We start from the raw sequence: 17717 nt of genomic DNA, 5'->3' as shown, positions 1-17717 counted from the left end.
GCATACAAACACACCCAGTTGTAAAGTCGACAAAATTAATAAAATCCAGTTAAAAGCAGACTATTGATGTTCACATGAGCTGACTGTAAAATGTGAGAAAAATGCCTGCAAAGTAGGAAAAAAACAAAGGAAATGTTGGCGGCGTTGCATGTCTATTTAACCTAAGTCATTATCATGACAACCCCGCAGTAAAATTTCAAGAAAATTAAGTAAATGTTCCGAGAATGCCTCATATATAAGCATATTATCACAACAGTCAACCGACAAATTGACAAAAAACTGCTTACAAAGTTGTGAAAAGCGATTGCAAAGTTGGCAGTTCCATTCGCCATTGCTACGAGTGATACCATATTAACAAGTCCCATAGTTAAAAGTTCGAAAATATGAATAAATATTTCGTAAAAAGGTGTTAAATTACCGTTGTGTAACTCCAAGTATATAGAGGTCATAGGTCAATTCTAGAAGGTACTTGTGCATGCGATATCGATTTTAAATCATCCAAGACATGAAATAGAAGCCAATTCGGCCTAATTACAAGTACTCTATGCAACTGCGTAGGTTAGGTGTCCGACAAATGTTTAAAGTAAAGCACAATCGGGCGTGGATAGTACTTGCATGGGAGACCACCTGAGTAAACGAGCTGTTTATTTCATTTTTTTTGTTTCATCACACATATGGAAAATATATACGGCAACGTTCCTGCATTATTTCTTACTGTGATGTCAATCATTTATAGTGGAAAATCGTGGAATTTGTTCAACTTTATAATTAATGGAAAGTTTTCAAATTCCTCCTAATTTCATGAACAAGTTGTTGCTGTCGGCGCGCAGTGGGTTTTAGACTCTTAAAGCACCGTGCAAAGTTGTCAATGTAATTGTAAAGTTGGGCAAAGTTATTGGAAAGTTGGAAGGCGTATTTGTATATTTGACCTAAGTTGTTGGCATAGAGACACACCCAGTTGTAAAGTCGACAAAATTAATAAAATCCAGTTAAAATCAGCCTATAGATGTTCACATGAGCTGACTGTAAATGTAAGAAAAATGCCTGCAAAGTAGGAAAAAACAAAGGAAATGTTGGCGGCGATGCTTGTCTATTTAACCTAAGTCAATATCATGACAACCCCGCAGTAAAATTTCAAGAAAATTAAGTAAATGTTCCGAGAATGCCTCATATATAAGCATATTATCACAACAGTCAACCGACAAATTGACAAAAAACTGCTTACAAAGTTGTGAAAAGCGATTGCAAAGTTGGTAGTTTCATTCGCCATTGATACTTGTGATACCATATTAACAAGTCCCATAGTTAAAAGTTCGAAAATATGAATAAATATTTCGTAAAAAGTGTTAAATTACCGTTGTGTTACTCCAAGTATATAGAGGTCATAGGTCAATTCTAGAAGGTACTTGTGCAAGCGATATCGATTTTAAATCATCCAAGACATGAAATAGAAGTCAATTCGGCCTAATTACAAGTACTCTATGCATCTGTGTAGGCTAGGTGTCCGACAAATGTTTAAAGTAAAGCACAATCGGGCATGGATAGTACGTGCATGGGTGACTCCCTGAGTAAACGAGCTGTTTATTTCATTTTTTTTTGTTTCATCACACATATGGTAAATATATAAGGCAACGTTTCTGCATTATTTCTTACTCTGATGTCAACCATTTATAGTGGAAAATCGGGGAATTTTTTTAACTTTTTTAAATAATGGAATGTTTTCAAATTCCTCCTCATTTCATGAAAAGTCGTTGATGCTGTCGGCGCGCAGTGGGTTTTAGACTGTTAACGCACCGTGCAAAGTTGTTCAAAGTGATTGTAAAGTTGTGCAAAGTTATTGGAAAGTTGGAAGACGTATTTGTATATTTGACCTAAGTTGTTGGCATACAAACACACCCAGTTGTAAAGTCGACAAAATTAATAAAATCCAGTTAAAATCAGCCTATAGATGTTCACATGAGCTGACTGTAAATGTAAGAAAAATGCCTGCAATGTAGGAAAAAACAAAGGAAATGTTGGCGGCGTTGCTTGTCTATTTAACCTAAGTCAATATCATGACAACCCCGCAGTAAAATTTCAAGAAAATTAAGTAAATGTTCCGAGAATGCCTCATATATAAGCATATTATCACAACAGTCAACCGACAAATCGACAAAAAACTGCTTACAAAGTTGTGAAAAGTGATTGCAAAGTTGGTAGTTTCATTCGCCATTGCTACCTGTGATACCATATTAACAAGTCCCATAGTTAAAAGTTCGAAAATATGAATAAATATTTCGTAAAAAGGTGTTAAATTACCGCTGTGTTACTCCAATATATAGAGGTCATAGGTCAATTCTAGAAGGTACTTGTGCAAGCGATATCGATTTTAAATCATCCAAGACATGAAATAGAAGCCAATTCGGCCTAATTACAAGCACTCTATGCATCTGTGTAGGTTAGGTGTCCGACAAATGTTTAAAGTAACGCACAATCGGGCGTGGATAGTACGTGCATGGGAAACTCCCTGAGTAAACGTGCTTTTTATTTCATTTTTTTTTTGTTTCATCACACATATGGAAAATATATAAGGCAACGTTCCTGCATTATTTCTTCCTGTGATGTCAACCATTTATAGTGGAAAATCGAGGAATTTTTTTAACTTTTTTTAAATAATGGTATGTTTTCAAATTCCTCCTCATTTCATGAAAAGTCGTTGATGCTGTCGGCGCGCAGTGGGTTTTAGACTGTTAACGCACCGTGCAAAGTTGTTCAAAGTGATTGTAAAGTTGTGCAAAGTTATTGGAAAGTTGGAAGACGTATTTGTATATTTGACCTAAGTTGTTGGCATAGAGACACACCCAGTTGTAAAGTCGACAAAATTAATAAAATCCAGTTAAAAGCAGCCTATAGATGTTCACATGAGCTGACTGTAAAATGTAAGGAAAATGCCAGCAAAGTAGGAAAAAACAAAGGAAATGTTGGCGGCGTTGCTTGTCTATTTAAGCTAAGTTATCATGACAACCCCGCAGTAAAATTTCAAGAAAAGTAAGTAAATGTTCCGAGAATGCCTCATATATAAGCATATTATCACAACAGTCAACCGACAAATTGACAAAAAACTGCTTACAAAGTTGTGAAAAGCGATTGCAAAGTTGGCAGTTTCATTCGCCATTGCTACGTGTGATACCATATTGTCACGAATGTCAAACATTAAATCATGTTTATGTTGTGTGTCGTGATGGTGGCGTTTTGTGTTTGTCTTACGGCGATAGATAGGCAATGTTGTTTTTGGCGATAGATAATTGTTAAATATAGAGTGGCAAGATGTTTCTTTTAATCAGCACTAGGGAAGCGGACTTTGATAGAACCCGATCTGAATGTTCATGTGATCAAATGTGGATGTCCGATCTTGTAGGTACCACCCAACCCAACTAGCACCCTGTGACATTTTGGTGGCAGCGGTGGGATTCATAAGTTTATAAATCAATTGGTTAAATTTATGAATTCATTGAGTACATTTATAAAGCCATTAATTATATCGAAACAAATCTATCAGTTGTTGTTGGGTTGAGTGCGACATATCAACAATTCCTTGTTACAATTAATCGACTAGATTAAATTTATAACATGGATATTGATGTGGGAATGTTAAAGCAAACTGGGGAAGAATTGGGTTATGAGGGGCCTGCCCTAACAAAATTTATTCAGGAAGAGAGAAGTAGATTAATCATTGAATTTAAAGAGAATCAACAACATGCTAGGGAGGCAAGAAAGGCAGAGAGGGAAGAGGCAAAGGCACAAAGAGAGGAGGCAAAGGCACAGGCACAAAGAGAGGCAGAGGAACGGTCTGAAAAAAGAAAGTTTGAAGAAAAAGAGAGGGATAGGCAATTTGAATTAGAAAGAATAAAAACAGAAATAACCGTGAGAGCAGAGGGAACTGGTGGCCAATCCCAGGATTCATATATGATGGGTGCTAAACTTCCTAAACTGTCAGAATTTAAGGAGGGCGAGGATATGGATGCGTTTTTGGTTCGTTTCGAGGTATTTGCTTAAAGTCAACACTGGTCAGAAGATGTATGGGGCGTAGGTTTAGGTGCACTTTTGACGTGTAAAGCGCTTGCAGTGTATGTTAGTCTTCCTGTAGAAGATTTAGCAGATTATAAAGCAGTCAATGATGCCTTGTTAAAACTATACGATTTGAATGAGGAGGGATTTAGATACAAATTTAGGCAAGCAACACCTGGGAACATGGAAACGGCGGCTCAGTTTATGGTAAGGTTAGGAAATTATTTGGCAAGATGGGTGGAATTATCGGGCCTTGACAAAACGTATGGAAACATTTTGGATTTGGTGACAAGAGAACAGTTTATAAACACATGTAGTCCCGATTTGGCTTTATTCCTTCATGAGCGGAAGCCAAAGAATTGTCATGAAATGGCTGAATTAGCCGATCGTTATAGGGAAGCTCGTCTGTTTAGAAACCGCAGAACCCCTCGTAACGTTAATGTCAACACTGATGCTTCTTTTGATCCTGGCCAGAAACAAACTGGTAAAGGTAAGCAGAATCATAGTAAAAATGGTTCACGGCGAAAAGAGACCCGGACATGTTTTAAATGCCATAAGGTAGGTCATATTGCACCAGATTGTCGTAGTCGTGCAATGAAGTCAGCAGCTGTTGAGGTCGAAGGTGAGAGCAAGCATATGTCGGCAACCTGCGTGGTGACTCATGCAGATGGTAATAAGTGTTGTAGGCTCAAAGCAGGTAAGTCAACTCTGAAATGTGGCCATGATTTACCATTGTTTAGTTTGTCTAGTGTTAATGCCAAGTCACAAACTACAAGTTCGAAAATGCCTGTGGTAGAGGGTACCATTGGTAAGTATAAAATTAAGGTGTTAAGAGATTCTGGGTGTAGTGGTGTGGTCGTTAGAACCAGCTTAGTAGAATCTAATCAGTTTACAGGAGAGGTTCGAACCTGTGTGTTAATGGACGGTTCGTATCGCAGTGCTCCTGTGGCAAAGTTGTATGTCAACACGCCTTATTTTAAAGGATGGGTTGAAGCTCTGTGCATGAAGCAGCCAATCTATGATTTGGTTATTGGAAATATAGAAGGCGCAAGAGAGCTGGGTGACCCAGATCATGATTGGCCACATGTAGAAATAGGTCTGAAAGTTGACCGAGAGAGTAATGATACAAGAGATCATGAAATGGTCCAAGCTGTACAAACTAGAGCACAGATAAAGGCTCAGAGTAAGCCTGTTCGTCCTCTTATAGTAAAAGAGTTTAAGGAAACTGATGGTGTCGAGTCACACCCTGTTACTGTTGAGGTGCTCAGGGAAGCGCAGCGAACAGATTCAAGTTTAGTTCAAGTTCGTAAGTGGGTGGAGTCGGGCGAAGAGAAAATTTCAGGGAGAGGCAACAAGTCCAAATTTGTGGTGAGCAAAGGTCTCATCTACAGGTTGTATCAATCACCTAAGTTAGGTCAGGGAAGTCGTGTTAAACAACTTGTAGTGCCTACAAAATTTCGCAACGAAGTAATGAGATTGGGGCATGATTGTTTATTATCTGGTCATCTTGGGACCCAGAAAACAGTTGACAAGATCTTAACACAATTCTATTGGCCTGCAATGCATGGCGACATCCAAAGATATTGTCAGTCTTGTGATGTATGTCAGCGTACGTTTCCTAAAGGGAAGGTTGGTAAAGTACCCTTGGGGATAACGCCTCTTATAGACGTACCTTTCAAACGGGTTGCGATTGATTTGGTCGGGCCTATTGATCCCGTAACAGATAAGGGTAATAGATATATTTTGACATTTATGGATTACGCCACAAGATATCCCGAGGCGGTGCCTTTGAAACGAATCACAACAGAGGTTGTCTCTGAAGCTTTAGTTGGAATTTACAGTCGGTTGGGTGTACCTGAACAGATATTGACTGATCTTGGAACCCAATTTATGGGTGACCTGATGAAGGAGGTAAGTCGTCTTTTGTCAATTAGGCGGATTACTACCACTCCTTACCATCCAGCGTGCAATGGACTTGTGGAAAGGTTCAATGGAACTTTGAAAACAATGCTCCATAAAATGTGTGATGAAAGACCAAAGGACTGGGATCGGTATGTAGATCCATTATTATTTGCCTATAGGGAAGCACGAAATGAGAGCCTTGGCTTTTCACCATTCGAACTCTTGTATGGAAGAATGGTCAGAGGTCCCATGTCAATTCTGAGAGAATTGTGGACAGGTGAGTCTACTTCTGGAGAGGTGAAGTCAACCTACCAGTATGTGTTGGATCTGCGTGACAGATTAGAAGAAACGTGTAAACTCGCTAGAATGGAGTTATCTAAAGCCCAGTCACGATACAAATTTCATTATGACAAAAAGGCCAAACAGCGTCAATTTGAGGTAGGTGATAGTGTTCTACTACTGCTCCCTACAGCACATGACAAGTTAAGAATGCAGTGGCAAGGGCCTTACATTGTGAAAGAGAGAGTGGGTCAGATGGACTATCGGATTGAAAGGAAAGGTAAGATTAAGCTTTATCATGCTAACCTGTTGAAAAAATACGAGTTGAGATCGGAAGAGCCTGTGAATAAACATATGGGCGTATTGGAGTGTGTTGGTGTTGGATTAATCGATGGTCACGGGTTGGACGATTCGTGGGCAGACGATCCAAGTCGAGAGACTGCCGACTTAGTAGAAACCATCACTATTGCAGGTAAGGAAAGCATTAAAGATGTGCACATCTGGGAAGGGTTAGACGACGAACAAGCGAAGGTAGTTAGCATGCTACTTGTGAAATTTGCTGACACTTTGTCGGATATTCCTGGTAAATGTAGAGTAGGGCAACATAATATTCATTTGACCTCCGATGTGCCAATCAGATCACGTCCATATCCCCTGCCATATGCCTTGGAGAAGACAGTAAGGGATGAAATCCAAACAATGTTTGAAAATGGGGGTCATTGAACAATCAAACTCCCCATATTGCTCCCCAATCGTACTCATTAAGAAAAAGGATGACGCAATTAGGTTCTGTATCGATTTTCGGAAGTTGAACAAGATTACCATTTTCGATGCAGAACCAATGCCAAATCCCGAGGAAATGTTTGCCCAATTGGCTAAAGGCAAGTATTTTACCAAATTAGACCTATCAAAGGGGTTCTGGCAAATACCACTGGCACCAAAGGCCAAGGAAAAGACCGCATTCCAGACTCCTTTGGGCCTTTTCCAATTTATTTACATGCCCTTTGGACTTGTAAATAGTCCGTCCTCGTTTAGTCGCATTATGCGTGTGGTTCTCAAGGGCTTAGATGGAAAGGTGGTGAACATGGTTGATGATATCTTGATTTATACAGAAACTTGGGTAGAGCACATGACTATTTTTGCAGAGGTTCTAACTCGTTTAAAAAACGCAGGGATGACGGCAAAGCCAAGTAAGTGTTTCATAGGATATAATAGCTTAGAGTTTGTAGGTCATCAGGTGGGTCATGGGCTGTTACGAATGATACCTGAAAAGGTTGAAGCACTCTTGCAGGCAAAACGCCCATGTACAATAAAACAAGTCCGATCATTTCTGGGTATGGTTGGGTATTACCAAAAATTCGTACCTAATTTTTCCACTATAGCAGCCCCCCTGAGTGATCTAACAAGAAAGGGACAGCCTAAAAAGGTGAATTGGGATGAGCCGCAGCAAAAATCTTTTGATGATTTGAAGGAAATGTTGAGTAGACAACCTGTGCTGAGTTTACCAAATTTTGCGGAACCATTCATAATACGCACAGACGCGTCTAACTGCGGACTAGGAGCAGTTTTATTGCAAAATAAAGGTGACCATGCATTTCCAATTGCCTATGCAAGTAGGAAATTATTGGATAGGGAAACCTCTTATTCAGTCATTGAAAAGGAATGCCTTGCACTTGTGTGGGGAATACATAAATTTCAGAGATACTTGCATGGACGGGAATTTGTGATTGAAACAGATCACCAACCGTTAATATATTTGAACCGTGCCAAAGTTTTGAATGGCAGATTAATGCGCTGGGCTCTTTCCCTACAACCTTATAATTATATAATAGTAGCTATAAAAGGGTCTCATAATATTGGTGCTGATTATTTAAGTCGCAGCACTGGTGCAGAGACCGATAACTAATGATATAATGATTGACAATCCTGACTTCTTAGATGAAGACTACGTTTCATCTTAAAGGGGGAGTTGTGTCACGAATGTCAAACATTAAATCATGTTTATGTTGTATGTCGTGATGGTGGCGTTTTGTGTTTGTCTTACGGCGATAGATAGGCAATGTTGTTTTTGGCGATAGATAATTGTTAAATATAGAGTGGCAAGATGTTTCTTTTAGTCAGCACTAGGGAAGCGGACTTTGATAGAACCCGATCTGAACGTTCATGTGATCAAATGTGGATGTCCGATCTTGTAGGTACCACAGTAAGCCATTGAATAATATTGCATCATGGGAGTTTGTGATCTATTCTGGAAGACGTCGGTTCGCCGTTGCTGGCAGTATACCATTTGTTACGTGTCTACTAATCACGCGTTTGCAAGTAACGTTAGAACAATACACTGTGTATTGTCATACAAATTAATGTATTGTGATCTACGGAATGTGCATCATAAAGATAATTCTATTGGCCAATTCCGGCCTACTGCAGTTAACGAGTGGGGAAACTCGCCAGTGAATGACATTCCCGATTTTGGTTCTGAATTGGATGTGCCTTCTAATTTGTTACTGGCTACAGAGGTGTACTGCGGTGCAAGGGAATCCACCCGGACCACTCTCCTTCTACAAGTTACGAATATTGGACAGATAAACTCTGTAATTGATTGGTATCGTGCTCGACTGAGTGTGCAGCGTGTATTCTACGACTACAGTGCTTCTGACTGCGTTTTGTAATTACCGTCGTCGCCACCGTTAGCAGAGACTCGCTGGAAAATACACCGTTATCACGCAAAGACCCGTTTTCATCTAGTTTGAAGAAACTGTATGTAGGTAGGGCTGTGTCCGATCGCCAGTATATTATTTGCGTTCGTTGTTTGTTATGTACGTTTGTCTCTTAGTTTTATGCATGCATGCAAGATTCTATGTTAGACAATTATTTACATTATCGATTTAGGCATTTCCCCGTAATAGTATAACGTAATCCACTACCCCTTTATAGAGGGTTTGGCATTTCTTGCCTACCCTTTTCCCGTGTGGAAATATTACAATATTATTACTGAATTATATTTCTAGTGTTATATTTTTGTGTAACAAAACAACGTGTACCCCACTACACCTTGTAACGGGTCAGGCATTTCCTGCCCATCTTTTAGGCGTGTGGAATAAAGTACATTGTTTAAACCTTACTCATGTGGCGTGTACTTGTTGTTTATGTCGCATATAAATTATACAACTGTCTTAAGTTTCGAATTATTAAATGACCCAGTTCACAGGGGTGTTATGGGTGTCATTTGTTTGGGACAATTTGAAACCTTAGCTCAACCCAACTAGCACCCTGTGACACATATTAACAAGTCCCATAGTTAAATGTTCGAAAATATGAATAAATATTTCGTAAAATGGTGTTAAATTACTGTTGTGTTACTCCAAGTATATGGAGGTCATAGGTCAATTCTAGAAGGTGCATGTGCAAGCGATATCGATTTTAAATCATCCAAGACATGAAATAGAAGTCAATTCGGCCTAATTACAAGTACTCTATGCATCTGTGTAGGCTAGGTGTCCGACAAATGTTTAAAGTAAAGCACAATCAGGCGTGGATAGTACGTGCATGGGAGACTCCCTGAGTAAACGAGCTGTTTATTTCATTTTTTTTTTGTTTCATCACACATATGGAAAATATAAAAGGCACGTTCCTGCATTATTTCTTACTCTGATGTCAACCATTTATAGTGGAAAATCGAGGAATTTTTTTAACTTTTTTAAATAACGGAACGTTTTCAAATTCCTCCTCATTTCATGAAAAGTCGTTGATGCTGTCGGAGCGCAGTGGGTTTTAGACTGGTAACGCACCGTACAAAGTTGTTCAAAGTGATTGTAAAGTTGTGCAAAGTTATTGGAAAATTGGAAGACGTATTTGTATATTTGACCTAAGTTGTTGGCATACAAACACACCCAGTTGTAAAGTCGACAAAATTAATAAAATGCAGTTAAAAGCAGCCTACAGATGTTCACATGAGCTGACTGTAAAATGTAAGAAAAATGACTGCAAAGTAGGAAAAAAACAAAGGAAATGTTGGCGGCGTTGCTTGTCTATTTAACCTAAGTTATCATGACAACCCCGCAGTAAAATTTCAAGAAAAGTAAGTAAATGTTCCGAGAATGCCTCATATAAAAGCATATTATCACAACAGTCAACCGACAAATCGACAAAAAACTGCTTACAAAGTTGTGAAAAGTGATTGCAAAGTTGGTAGTTTCATTCGCCATTGCTACCTGTGATACCATATTAACACATCCCATAGTTAAAAGTTCGAAAATATGAATAAATATTTCGTAAAAAGGTGTTAAATTACCGTTGTGTTACTCCAAGTATATAGAGGTCATAGGTCAATTCTAGAAGGTACTTGTGCACGCGATATCGATTATAAATCATCCAAGACATGAAATAGAAGTCAATTCGGCCTAATTACAAGTACTCTATGCATCTGTGTAGGCTAGGTGTCCGACAAATGTTTAAAGTAAAGCACAATCAGGCGTGGATAGTACGTGCATGGGAGACTCCCTGAGTAAACGAGCTGTTTATTTCATTTTTTTTTGTTTCATCACACATATGGAAAATATATAAGGCAACGTTCCTGCATTATTTCTAACTGTGATGTCAACCATTTATAGTGGATAATCGTGAACTTTTTTTATCTTTTTAATTAATGGAATGTTTTCAAATTCCTCCTATTTTCATGATCAAGTTGTTGATGCTGTCGACGCGCAGCGGGTTTTAGACTGTTAACGCACCGTGCAAAGTTGTCAAAGTAACTATAAAGTTGGGCAAAGTTATTGGAAAGTTGGGAGACGTATTTGTATATTTGACCTAATGTGTTGGCATGCAGACACGCTCAGTTGTGAAGTCGACAAAATTAATAAAATCCAGTTAAAAGCAGCCTATAGATGTTCACATGAGCTGACTGTAAAATGTAAGAAAACCGCCTGCAAAGTAGGAAAAAAACGAAGGAAATGTTGGCGGGGTTGCTTGTCTATTTAACCTAAGTCATTATCATGACAACCCCGCAGTAAAATTTAAAGAAAATTAAGTAAATGTTCCGAGAATGCCTCATATATAAGCAAATTATCACAACAGTCAACCAACAAATCGGCAAAAAACTGCTTACAAAGTTGTGAAAAGCGGTTGCAAAGTTGGTAGTTTCATTCGGCATTGCTACCTGTGATACCATATTAACAAGTCCCAAAGTTAAAAGTTCGAAAATATGAATAAATATTTCGTAAAAAGGTGTTAAATTACCGTTGTGTTACTCCAAGTATATAGAGGTCATAGGTCAATTCTAGAAGGTACTTGTGCAAGCGATGTCGATTTTAAATCATCCAAGACACGAAATAGAAGCCAATTCGGCCTGATTACAAGTACTCTATGCAGCTGTGTAGGTTACGTGTCCGACAAATGTTTAAAGTAAAGCACAATCGGGCGTGGATAGTACGTGCATGGGAGACTCCCTGAGATAACGAGCTGGTTATTTCCTTTTATTTTGTTTCATCACACATATGGAAAATATATAAAGCAACGTTCCTGCATTATTTCTTACTGTGATGTCAATCATTTATAGTGGATAATCGTGAATTTTTTTTATCTTTTTAATTAATGGAATGTTTTCAAATTCCTCCTAATTTCATGAACAAGTTGTTGATGCTGTCGACGCGCAGTGAGTTTTAGACTGTTAACGCACCGTGCAAAGTTGTTCAAAGTGATTGTAAAGTTGCGCAAAGTTATTGGAAAGTTGGGAGACGTATTTGTATATTTGAGCTAAGTTGTTGGCATGCAGACACGCCCAGTTGTGAAGTCGACAAAATTAATAAAATGCAGTTAAAAGCAGCCTATACATGTTCACATGGGGTGACTGTAAAATGTAAAAAAATACCTGCAAAGTAGGAAAAAACAAAGGAAATGTTGGCAGCGTTGCTTGTCTATTTAACCTAAGTCATTATCATGACAACCCCGCATTAAATTTTCAGGAAAATTAAGTAAATGTTCCGAGAATGCCTCATATATAAGCATATTATCACAACAGCCAACCAACAAATCGACAAAAAACTGCTTACAAAGTTGTGAAAAGCGATTGCAAAGTAGGTAGTTTCATTCGCCATTGCTACCTGTGATACCATATTAACAAGTCCCATAGTTAAAAGTTCGAAAATATGAATAAATATTTCGTAAAAAGGTGTTAAATTACCGTTGTGTTACTCCAAGTATATAGAGGTCATAGGTCAATTCTAAAAGGTACTTGTGCAAGCGATATCGATTTTAAATCATCCAAGACACGAAATAGAAGCCAATTCGGCCTAATTACAAGTACTCTATGCAGCTGTGTAGGTTAGGTGTCCGACAAATGTTTAAAGTAAAGCATAATCGGGCGTGGATAGTACGTGCATGGGAGACTCCCTGAGTAAACGAGCTGTTTATTTCATTTTTTTGTTTCATCACACATATGGAAAATATATACGGCAACATTCCTGCATTATTTCTTACTGTGATGTCAATCATTTATAGTGGAAAATCGTGGAATTTGTTTAACTTTTTAATTAATGGAAAGTTTTCAAATACCTCCTAATTTCATGAACAAGTTGTTGATGCTGTCGGCGCACAGTGGGTTTTAGACTGTTAACGCACCGTGCAAAGTTGTTCAAAGTGATTGTAAAGTTGTGCAAAGTTATTGGAATGTTGGAAGACGTATTTGTATATTTGACCTAAGTTGTTGGCATACAGACACACCCAGTTGTAAAGTCGACAAAATTAATAAAATCCAGTTAAAAGCAGCCTATAGATGTTCACATGAGCTGACTGTAAAATGTAAGAAAAATGCCTGCAAAGTAGGAAAAAAACAAAGGAAATGATGGCGGCGTTGCTTGTCTATTTAACATAAGTCATTATCATGACAACCCCGCATTAAAATTTCAAGATAATTAAGTAAATGTTCCGAGAATGCCTCATATATAAGCATATTATCACAACAGTTAACCAACAAATCGACAAAAAACTGCTTACAAAGTTGTGAAATGCGATTGCAAAGTTGGTAGTTTCATTCGCCATTGCTACCTGTGATACCATATTAACAAGTCCCATAGTTAAAAGTTCGAAAATATGAATAAATATTTCGTAAAATGGTGTTGAATTACTGTTGTGTTACTCCAAGTATATAGAGGTCATAGGTCAATTCTAGAAGGTACTTGTGCAAGCGATATCGATTTTCAATCATCCAAGACATGAAATAGAAGCCAAATCGGCCTAATTACAAGTACTTTATGCAGCTGTGTAGGTTAGATGTCCGACAAATGTTTAAAGTAAAGCACATTCGGGCGTGGATAGTACGTGCATGGGAGACTCCCTGAGTAAACGAGCTGTTTATCTCATTTTTTTTTGTTTCATCACACATATGGAAAATATATAAGGTAACGTTCCTGCGTTATTTGTTACTGTGATGTCAATCATTTATAGTAGATAATCGTGAATTTTTGTTATCTTTTTAATTAATGGAATGTTTTCAAATGCCTCCTTATTTCATGAACAAGTTGTTGATGTTGTCGACGCGCAGTGGGTTTTAGACTGTTAACGCACCGTGCAAAATTGTTCAAAGTCATTGTAAAGTTGTGCAAAGTTATTGGAAAGTTGGGAGATGTATTTGTATATTTGACCTAAGTTGTTGGCATACAGACACGCCCAGTTGTGAAGTCGACAAAATTACTAAAATCCAGTTAAAAGCAGCCTATAGATGTTCACATGAGCTGACTGTAAAATGTAAGAAAACTGCCTACAAAGTAGGAAAAAACAAATTAAATGTTGGCGGCGTTGCTTGTCTATTTAACCTAAGTCATTATCATGACAACCCCGCAGTAAAATTTCAAGAAAATTAAGTAAATGTTCCAAGAATGCCTCATATTTTAGCATATTATCACAACAGTCAACCAACAAATCGACAAAAAACTGCTTACAAAGTTGTGAAAAGCGATTGCAAAGTTGGTAGTTTCATTCGGCATTGCTACCTGTGATACCATATTAACAAGTCCCATAGTTAAAAGTTCGAAAATATGAATAAATATTTCGTAAAAAGGTGTTAAATTACCGTTGTGTTACTCCAAGTATATAGAGGTCATAGGTCAATTCTAGAAGGGATTGTTGAAGCGATATCGATTTTAAATCATCCAAGACATGAAATAGAAGCCAATTCTGCTAATTACAAGTACTCTATGCAGCTGTGTAGGTTAGGTGTCCGACAAATGTTTAAAGTAAAGCATAATTGGGCGTGGATAGTACGTGCATGGGAGACTCCCTGAGTAAACGAGCTGTTTATCTCATTTTTTTTTGTTTCATCACACATATGGAAAATATATAAGGCAACGTTCCTGCATTATTTCTTACTGTGATGTCAATCATTTATAGTGGATAATCGTGAAATTTGTTTATCTTTTTAATTAATGGAATGTTTTCAAATTCCTCCTTATTTCATGAACAAGTCGTTGATGTTGTCGACGCGCAGTGGGTTTTAGACTGTTAACGCACCGTGCAAAGTTGTTCAAAGTCATTGTAAAGTTGTGCAAAGTTATTGGAAAGTTGGGAGACGTATTTGTATATTTGACCTAAGTTGTTGGCATGCAGACACGCCCAGTTGTGAAGTCGACAAAAATAATAAAATCCAGTTAAAAGCAGCCTATAGATGTTTACATGAGCTGACTGTAAAATGTAAGAAAACTGCCTGCAAAGTAGGAAAACAACAAAGGAAGTGTTGGCGGCGTTGCTTCTCTATTTAACCTAAGTCATTATCATGACAACCCCGCACTAAAATTTCAAGAAAATTAAGTAAATGTTACAAGAATGCCTCATATATAAGAATATTATCACAACAGTCAACCGACAAATCGACAAAAAAACTGCTTACAAAGTTGTGAAAAGCGGTTGCAAAGTTGGTAGTTTCATTCGGCATTGCTACCTTTGATACCATATTATCAAGTCCCATAGTTAAAAGTTCGAAAATATGAATAAATATTTCGTAAAATGGTGTTGAATTACTGTTGTGTTACTCCAAGTATATAGAGGTAATAGGTCAATTCTAGAAGGTACTTGTGCAAGCGATATCGATTTCAAATCATCCAATACATGAAATAGAAGCCAATTCGACCAAATCACAAGTACTCTATGCAGCTGTGTAGGTTAGGTGTCCGACAAATGTTTAAAGTAAAGCACATTCGGGCATGGATAGTACGTGCATGGGAGACTCCCTGAGTAAACGAGCTGTTTACTTCATTTTTGTTGTTTCATCACACATATGGAAAATATATACGGCAACGTTCCTGCATTATTTCTTACTGTGATGTCAATCATTTATAGTGGAAAATCGTGTAATTTGTTTATCTTTATAATTAATGGAATGTTTTCAAATTCCTCCTAATTTCTTGAACAAGTTGTTGATGCTGTCGACGCGCAGTAGGTTTTTGACTGTTAACGCACCGTGCAAAGTTGTTCAAAGTCATTGTAAATTTGTGCAAAGTTATTGGAAATTTGGGAGACGTATTTGTATATTTGACCTAAGTTGTTGGCATACAGACACGCCCAGTTGTGAAGTCGACAAAATTAATAAAATCCAGTTAAAAGCAGCCTATAGATGTTCACATGAGTTGACTGTAAAATGTAAGAAAACTGCCTGCAAAGTAGGAAAAAACAAAGGAAATGTTGGCGGCGTTGCTTGTCTATTTAACCTAAGTCATTATCATGACAACCCCGCAGTAAAATTTCAAGAAAATTAAGTAAATGTTCCAAGAATGCCTCATATTTTAGCATATTATCACAACAGTCAACCGACAAATTGACAAAAAACTGCTTACAAAGTTGTGAAAAGCGATTGCAAAGTTGGTAGTTTCATTCGCCATTGCTACCTGTGATACCATATTAACAAGTCCCATAGTTAAAAGTTCGAAAATATGAATAAATATTTCGTAAAAAGGTGTTAAATTACCGTTGTGTTACTCCAAGTATATAGAGGTCATAGGTCAATTCTAGAAGGGACTTGTGGAAGCGATATCGATTTTAAATCATCCAAGACATGAAATAGAAGCCAATTCGGCCTAATTACAAGTACTCTATGCAGCTGTGTAGGTTAGGTGTCCGACAAATGTTTAAAGTAAAGCACAATCTGGCGTGGATTGTACGTGCATGGGAGACTCCCTGAGTAAACGAGCTGTTTATTTCATTTTTTTTGTTTCATCACACATATGGAAAATATATAAGGCAACGGTTCTGCATTATTTCTTACTGTGATGTCAATCGTTTATAGTGGAAAATCGTGGAATTTTTTAAACTTTTTTAATTAATGGAAAGTTTTCAAATTCCTCCTAATTTCATGAACAAGTCGTTGATGCTGTCGGCGCGCAGTGGGTGTTAGACTGTTAACGCACCGTGCAAATTTGTTCAAAGTGATTGTTAAGTTGTGCAAAGTTATAGGAAAGTTGGAAGACGTATTTGCATATTTGACCTAAGTTGTTCGCATACAGACACGCCCAGTTGTGAAGTCGACAAAATTAATAAAATCCAGTTAAAAGCAGCCTACAGATGTTCACATGAGCTGACTGTAATATTAAGAAAACCGCCTGCAAAGTAGGAAAACAACGAAGGAAGTGTTGGCGGCGTTGGTTGTCTATTTAACCTAAGTCATTATCATGACAACCCCGCAGTAAAATTTCAAGAAAATTAAGTAAATGTTCCGAGAATGCCTCATATATAAGCATATTATCACAACAGTCAACCGACAAATCGACAAAAAACTGCTTACAAAGTTGTGAAAAGCGGTTGCAAAGTTGGTAGTTTCATTCGGCATTGCTACCTTTGATACCATATTATCAAGTCCCATAGTTAAAAGTTCGAAAATATGAATAAATATTTCGTAAAATGGTGTTGAATTACTGTTGTGTTACTCCAAGTATATAGAGGTAATAGGTCAATTCTAGAAGGTACTTGTGCAAGCGATATCGATTTCAAATCATCCAATACATGAAATAGAAGCCAATTCGACCTAATCACAAGTACTCTATGCAGCTGTGTAGGTTAGGTGTCCGACAAATGTTTAAAGTAAAGCACATTCGGGCATGGATAGTACGTGCATGGGAGACTCCCTGAGTAAACGAGCTGTTTATCTCATTTTTTTTTGTTTCATCACACATATGGAAAATATATAAGGCAACGTTCCTGCATTATTTCTTACTGTGATGTCAATCATTTATAGTGGATAATCGTGAATTTGTTTATCTTTTTAATTAATGGAATGTTTTCAAATTCCTCCTAATTTCATGAACAAGTTGTTGACGCTGTCGGCGCGCAGTGGGTTTTAGACTGTTAACGCACTGTGCAAAGTTGTTCAAAGTGATTGTAAAGTTGTGCAAAATTATTGGAAAGTTGGGAGATGTATTTGTATATTTGACCTAAGTTGTTGGCATACAGACAAGCTCAGTTGTGAAGTCGACAAAATTAATAAAATCCAGTTAAAAGCAACCTATAGA

At 37.7% G+C, this 17717-nt stretch overlaps 1 protein-coding gene across 1 annotated transcript; it reads left to right on the top strand.

Annotated features, from left to right (window-relative positions):
* The first annotated feature begins 4230 nt into the window (after positions 1 to 4230).
* LOC146746215 (uncharacterized) lies at positions 4231 to 6951 on the top strand. The gene has a single exon (XM_085498214.1). The coding sequence runs from the start codon at positions 4231 to 4233 to the stop codon at positions 6949 to 6951; it is 2721 nt and encodes a 906-aa protein (XP_085354340.1).
* Positions 6952 to 17717: the final 10766 nt, after the last annotated feature.

The sequence above is a fragment of the Saccoglossus kowalevskii genome, chromosome 4 (genome assembly GCF_978046115.1).
Source record: "Saccoglossus kowalevskii chromosome 4, keSacKowa6.1, whole genome shotgun sequence".
Taxonomy (NCBI): Eukaryota; Metazoa; Hemichordata; class Enteropneusta; family Harrimaniidae; genus Saccoglossus; species Saccoglossus kowalevskii.
This window is presented reverse-complemented; position numbering and strand designations above follow the sequence as displayed.

What these genes read in the sequence shown, in the direction of transcription:
- LOC146746215 (XM_085498214.1), top strand. Translation starts at nt 4,231, where the DNA reads ATGGAAACGGCGGCTCAGTTTATGGTAAGGTTAGGAAATTATTTGGCA.